At 45.3% G+C, this 6,832-nt stretch overlaps 1 protein-coding gene across 6 annotated transcripts in view; it reads right to left on the bottom strand.

Annotated features, from left to right (window-relative positions):
* Nucleotides 1–4,391: 4,391 nt before the first annotated feature.
* Nucleotides 4,392–6,832, bottom strand: part of ARHGAP6 (Rho GTPase activating protein 6) — a 339,711-nt gene continuing 337,270 nt past the window's right edge. For all 6 annotated transcript variants that reach the window (XM_069770410.1, XM_069770404.1, XM_069770408.1 and 3 more), the window contains one exon: nucleotides 4,392–6,494. In XM_069770410.1, the coding sequence (XP_069626511.1) occupies nucleotides 5,788–6,494 (707 nt within the window). In that variant the 3' untranslated portion in view covers nucleotides 4,392–5,787. The remainder of the gene's footprint in view (nucleotides 6,495–6,832) is intronic.

Raw genomic sequence — 6,832 nt, 5'->3', positions numbered from 1 at the left:
GATTTTTTTCGGTAGCCCTTTTTCAAAGTAGACCAAATTTGGAATTTTATTGAGATGACGCAGTAAGAAATCTTCCTTCCTGACTAGACAGGTAAAGCGCCCAAGCAGGGACCAGTCTGTCGGTGATTACCAGCTGGGAGTTGTGGTTTCTGTGCCTATAAGCCACCTGGTCTGGGCAGAGGTGGTTCAGCTTTACAGGGTCCCATCTGGCCAGAGCAGCGGGGATGTCCCCCCGTCCCGACTGCAAGGAGAGTTTCACGAGGCTGGTCTCGGCACCTTGCCCGCTGCCTGCGTGGCCCTATGCACATCCACGCTCACCTTCCTCTCCTCCTGGAGCCTGAGTGTGAAGCCCCACAGCTCAGCACCCGTCCACCATCCGGCATCGCTCCCTCCCGGTGAGCAGCGTTCAGCCCCCCCCAGCACACGTGCAGGGAAGAGGATGGGGCCAGATATTTTCTCATCTTTTTCCCAGGTCTGATTCTTTTTTCCACCCCGGATTCTGAAGCAAATGCTTTTGTTTTCCAAGCCCTTTTTAATTTTTTTTTTTTTTTTAATTAAAGCTCATAGCTGTGGTTGGAAGGGGATATAGGGAAACGGAAAAGAGTGAGCCCAGCAAAAGGAAATGGTGATCCGAGGCATCCCCTCATGTCCCCATTGTTTAACAGAGACACGGTTAAAAAATCGTTCCGTTTTGTTTAAAAGTTGAAATAATCATTAGAAGAATGTGCAGAGGCTGCAGCTCAAGTCATCATCCACAGAGTGCGGCAACCACCCAGCTGGAGATACTGCTCTCGCCTGCTCTAACATGCTCTTTTACCCCTTCCCAAATGCTGTTCTGCAGAGAAGTGGATAAAACCAGCTCTCCTCTTCTCTCCCTCCCTCTGTGAGCCTAAAACTCCAGTGGCAAATACATTTGCTTACTCAGCAGCAGAGGAAAGAAGATTAACCCCTGTCTTTCACAAGGAAGATTTTATCTGTCTGTCTCCATTTGCCAGTGCTGCTTGGGATTCAGCACAACCCCCTCCTCCCTATATTTCTAAAATGCCCAAATCAGGTTCCTTTCATAAATCCCATATTCATTTTTTAATTCGCTGAACAAATTAATTGAATCCTGGTCCTGTTCACGAACACTTTCAGATCAGCTGGAAAAAGAGTTTTCAGTGAACAAATAAATCCCATTTTTTAAAAAAAAACCCAAGCAACAACAACAAAAATTGCAATTCCAGACCAGGCAGTGTCTCTCTCCCTCACTTTCCCAAAAGCCTGGATTTCTTACAGCACCCAGCAGAGCTGAGCATGCCGTCTCCTTATGCCAGCTGCCTTCCCAGGCCCCCAGGAGCAGCGCTGTCTCTGCCAGCCCCACCAGCCCCAGGTTCGCCCGAGAGCCCTGGGAACATCACAACATCGCCGAGGCCTCCGGATAAGTTTCACTTTTCCCAGGTGCTGGAAAGGTAGGCTGAACATCTTCCTTTCCTTTCCCCAGGCTGTAATAATTTGTTGGCATTAGACAACGGTGTCATTAAACACTCCTTCTTACCGTTGCGGGGATCGCCGTCCATTTTCTATTTTACCAGACCCTTAGGGTGGGATTCATTCAGCCAAACTTGCAGGGTTACTATAGAGAGATCTCTATTTGGGGAACTTATTTAGGCTTCCTTTATATAGGTAGTGGAAAGAAACGGGCTCTTCTAGCGACCAGCCCTTCAAAGGAGCCATCCTTCAAAGAAAGACTCAAGTAGGCTGCATGGATGGTGGCACAGAAATACCCCTCTCTCTCCACTGAATAAAAAGGGAGTTTGTGAATGACTTTTCCAGATGTAGATACCACCTTTGGAGATGCTTTAAACTTCAGGAAAATTAGATGAATGCTATTCTCAGAGAGGGTGCATTTTATGACCCAGCACTCTGGGTGTCTACATGCCTTGAATAGCTCTGCGGTCTCTGCAGCACGGTCTGGACGCCGCGATGTCTTCCCCTAAAGCAACTGTAGTGCAGCAGTAGCTCGCTATTCTCAGTGATGTTGTAAAAGGGCTTACTGATGTCAAGATACTCTTTTAACGCAACTGAGAACCATTTCCACCGCTTTGCAGTTCTGTGAGGTTACGGCATCGTGCAGTGGAGCTACTCTCTTCTTTTCTTGGGGAACGAACGCAAAAAAAGAAGGAAAGAGAGAGGGAGCAAGGTGCGGCTCAGACATCCCATGTGTTTCCCAGAGGAGAAAAGTCCCCGACCCTCTGCCAGACCAGTGCCACAGAACAAGATGGTGATCCAGAAAGGCTGGAATTGAGGTTTTTGACCTCAAACAATACCAGTGAAACAACAAAACAGCCCCCCCCCCCCCCCCCCCTCTGACCACACAACCACAAATCCCGGCCCATCGAACCACGTCATCTCAACAGCGGAGTTCTGAGCGGCATTAATCTACGCCACGATTGCAGCCCAGGCTCCCGACGTAGACGGCAGAGCACTCAAGAGATTTCAAGCACCCAAGCCGGCACTTTTGCTTGGCTTAAACACAGAGCTGCTCTCAAGTGCTTGGCCAGGCTCTTGCCTACACGTCGAAGCAGCAAGCCCCGCAGTTGCACGAGGAGCTTTAAGAGAACTGGAGGGGTGGCCAGTCCCACCCTCCACCTCTCCCCCAGCTCTGACCCTGTCCCTTCTCTTCCCCGCGCCTACCAGTTGTGAAAGACCCTGAGCTATCTGAATTTTATGTGTTCCTCGTACAGGACAGGTTTCAGCCACAGCAACAAGCCCTGGGATTGCTCCCACCTTTCCAAGCACTGGTGTAAGGGCCGGGACGGGAGGCTGGGGAGGAGGGAGAAGGTGCAACCTACCCCTCAGCAGCGGAGCGTGGTCTTGGGTGAGTCAACTGTGTAACCACATCTTGTTTTAAAAGACAGCAGCAACGGTAATTTTTAAAGGAATATTTTAAAGTCTGAGCCTTCCTGTTTTTCCCTTGGCTCAGAGGTTCCCCACCACATTGGGTTGTAGCTAGAGCTGCACTGATTCCTCTCATTTTTTTGTTTCTGCAACGGAAGAGAGAAGAGCAACCCCTGCCCCACGGGCAACCCGCAGGCACCTCATCCTTGGGGCACCCACATCTCACCTCTCCTGGACTCACCTGCGAGTGCAGCACACCCTTCCTCGCAGCTGAGGGACACCCTCCGAGAGAAGGTAGTGCGGACCATTAGGGGAAAAAGGTGGTTTTTCAATCCTAGGTACAAACCGGCGGGGTGCCCCCACGGATCTACCAGCTAACATAAAACTAGAAACAATCTTTCACAGCTACATTTCTTGTGAAATATAAAAAAAGACATCAAAAGAAATTACGTCGCTGATTTCAGCCTGGTACAACTAAAAAATTACTACATCCTCAACCTCCTCGTGATAATTTTGCTCTGTTCTCTTCAAATGAAAACAACAGACAGAAATGATGTAATCTTGGCAAGCATTACTTTAATTCATCAGAATTAATTCTGTATCTCTTTTCTTCGAAGCAATTGTATATTGAAATGTGTGCAGACAAGGTTGTCCTCCAGCAGTGATCTTGGTTTTTGTTGTCCGTTTTCGCATACACTCCATATAGATGGTAACATACACATACATACAGAGAGCGGTACTGGCGAAAAGCAAGCTCTTTATGAGGCTGAGTAATCATTGGACATCCTTCACTAAAAATGTGTGGGTGCTTCTGTATTTAGAAAGGGATTTATAATGAAGAGATGGACATCTACTGAATAGAGTATCTTCTGCAGCAGGATTTACACTATGCCTGCTTTTGAGGACTATGAGGGAGCTTTAATCCCTGTAGCAAATCTGGATCAAGCCTGGGATAATACTGAGACAAGATCAAATAGTGAAGATGGCTTGTGAGAGCTCCTTTTTGTCCTTCCTTATAGTCCACTATCTTTTTAATTTAGGGTGGGGGTTTTTTTGGTAATAAATTGACACAGGGCTGCTGCAACAAGCTACATGCAAGAACCTTTTCCTATCAAGTCTCATATCAAGACGATATTTGGAATTGCCTTGCAACCACCAGAAGAGAGCTGAGACTTATTCTGAATGCAGTATTCGGAAAAAGAGCTGACCAGCCTGACAGTGCTACAACAGCCAAAGGCCAAATCCTGCCCCTTTCAACTTGGGTTGGTGCTTTTATCTTATAACTTTACTTGGGAAATGGAAATACGATGGGCAGACTCTTTATATGATGGATTTTAAGGCTAAAACTCAAGTAAAACCTCAGATCTTGTACATTTAAGTCATACTTGAAAGTGGTCCTTAAGCTCCCAAGCCTTTTAGATGTTTGTGACAGAGATACTCAAGAATGAAATAAAAACACATCAATTTTTACAGAAACCTTACTTCAAAAAAAAGGAGCAAAAATATGCTCATTATTTTGCTTAGCTTTTTATTCCATCGTTATGGCACAAGATAGAACTTAAAGACAACATCACTGAATAAGTCTTCAACTTCATTAAAATTAAGACTAATATGTTTTATAAAATTCTTTTGATATGATACACTTTCCCTTATCAAGTGATAAAAAGAATTTTCTCTAGAATACTGAAGTACATTGCCACCTGCTGGCCATAAACAATTTTGCAACTTAAAAACACCAGAACGTGTATAAAACAGCAACATTTAACAATGCAACATACAGTTATTGAAGAAGTACTATTGACCCACACTTTGGCACAATATTTATAGAAATGCAGCTGTGAACTTCTCCAAACATCATGTTCATTTCTGAAACTGTGTGACTCCCCTTCATGTGTCTGTCTGCATTTTTTTTCCCTTTCTCTAACCTTCTTAAGGCTGAAGCTTTGTTATTTCAAAGGAAAAGCCATATTCTTTCTCATTTGTTACACACCTCAATTTATTGGGTTTTGTTTTCTAAAATTTGGATTCCAGTTTATTGTTTTAGAACAATACATAAAATCATACATTTATAAATATATATATTATATCCTGTATACATAACATTGGTTTTCCTCTAGAATGGGAGGGCAGACCTTTGCACTACATCCTTAGTTGGTTCAGGCATGGCCTTGCTCTTAGTTGATTCTCTGAGCTGCTTCCTACCAGAATCTAAAAAAATATTTTTACAATCTTGTATCAAATTTTAATTTTGTTTGCAAATATATTTATAAGAAAAAAAATATTTGGTATTTTCCCTTCTAAGCTCACTACTACCCTTATAAAATATATGGCTTTTCACGTTCCACTCTATTTTAGTGTTTTTCAATAGGCAGTGAAAAGAAGGACAACTTCCCCCTTTAACAGTTTGGTTTTTTTTTATATAAGCACAGAAACCAGCTTGTGCACTTTCTATAGAATTCCAATGCATATCACGGTAATGTAAGTGCAGTGATTTAAAAAAAAAAGCAGTCATGATTGATTGACATCTGTATATGAAAACATAATATATGATTATCGTACAATACCCATTACAGAATATACAATCATCAAAACTGCAGATATATAAATACATTTTTAGCAACATCAAAGCAACAGTTTTATCTTATAAACAGCGTATGCATACCGAGTTGTTAGACTAAAATTTTCATCTTGTTTTTTCTCAAAAGCTTGCTGAAAAACAGGAACATACTGTATTTGTAAATGGACTGCTTGACAGTGCTGTTAAGAAATTAAAGTGAACAAAGTTTAAAAAAAGTATACGCAATTCAGTTTTTATAAAACAAACAAGCCCTCCCCGTTTTCCAATGTCACCGTTGTTTTCCTATGAGTCGGAGGCATAGGTGTGAGTAGCAGTTCTGCAGAGTCTGATCATACAAGCGTTTCTGGGAGGGCGTCGGGGTTATCGGCCGACAACAGCTCCCAAATTTGCCACCTCTCCCTTTGCCAGTCGTGCCAGTCCGCCTCTGAAACATTTTTACTGTTCTGACTGTGAGGTGCCGTGGAATAGATGTGAGCCGCTTGGGTGTGCGGGGCCAGCCGCTGCTGCCTGGAGGTGGCCTGGTCAGGGGCTTTGGCTGGCGGTCCTCCAGCTCCTCTGGTCCCTGAACTTTTTTCTTGGCGTTGAAGTCTCCACAAAGAGTGCAACGTTGAAGAAACGCCTGATCGCTGTGACAACGCAGAGCTTGTTTTTGCTGGGCCTGGGTAGGGGGGTGGCGGCCGCTCTTTCCTATAGGAGGGCTTGGCTGTGCTTTGTGAACAACCCGCGTTCGAGTCACGCTCACCGAGGTCCTCCACGCTGCTTAAAGTCAAGTGCTGCTCCGACTTGGAGTGTGACAGGTCTGAACTCCTACCGCCGACTTCAATTTGTGTGTTACCGCACGCCCGAGACGCCACGGGATGCAGCTGACACTCGGGAATGGCAGCAGTCGTCTGGCTCCTTCGCATGACCTGCCTGCCGATGTCCAATTCGGAGGAGCTGCCCTGCCACCGAGGAGAAGACGTGGCGAGGTTCCCCTGGGAAAGAGAGCACTGTCCAGGTCGCAGCAAGCTGCTTTCATAAATGTTCCCGTAAGAACCTGGGGGCCAGAGACAGAAAGGCGTCAGTCTGCGTCATCATTTACGTGGCATTTAACAAGTTACTGCCTTCCCCCTGCATCGCACTGTAGAAGAGGGATGAGGGCTTTTATCAGCAGGCTGTGCGACTGAAGGTGTATCAGCCCCACCACTGGCCGAACCTTCAGGACACAGAGCAGCAGCCCTACATCTGTCTGAGCCATGTCTAATACATCACCCGATGACTCTAATACTTTGCTCTGACACAAAGCCTTGCAGCACTTAACATCCTTCAAATGCTTGAAAAGGAGGTGGGCATTTTAGTCTCACAGTTCTTCTGTGAGGTGGGTGCAGAAGGGAG

This window comes from Haliaeetus albicilla, chromosome 25 (genome assembly GCF_947461875.1).
Source record: "Haliaeetus albicilla chromosome 25, bHalAlb1.1, whole genome shotgun sequence".
Classification (NCBI taxonomy): Eukaryota; Metazoa; Chordata; class Aves; order Accipitriformes; family Accipitridae; genus Haliaeetus; species Haliaeetus albicilla.
This window is presented reverse-complemented; position numbering and strand designations above follow the sequence as displayed.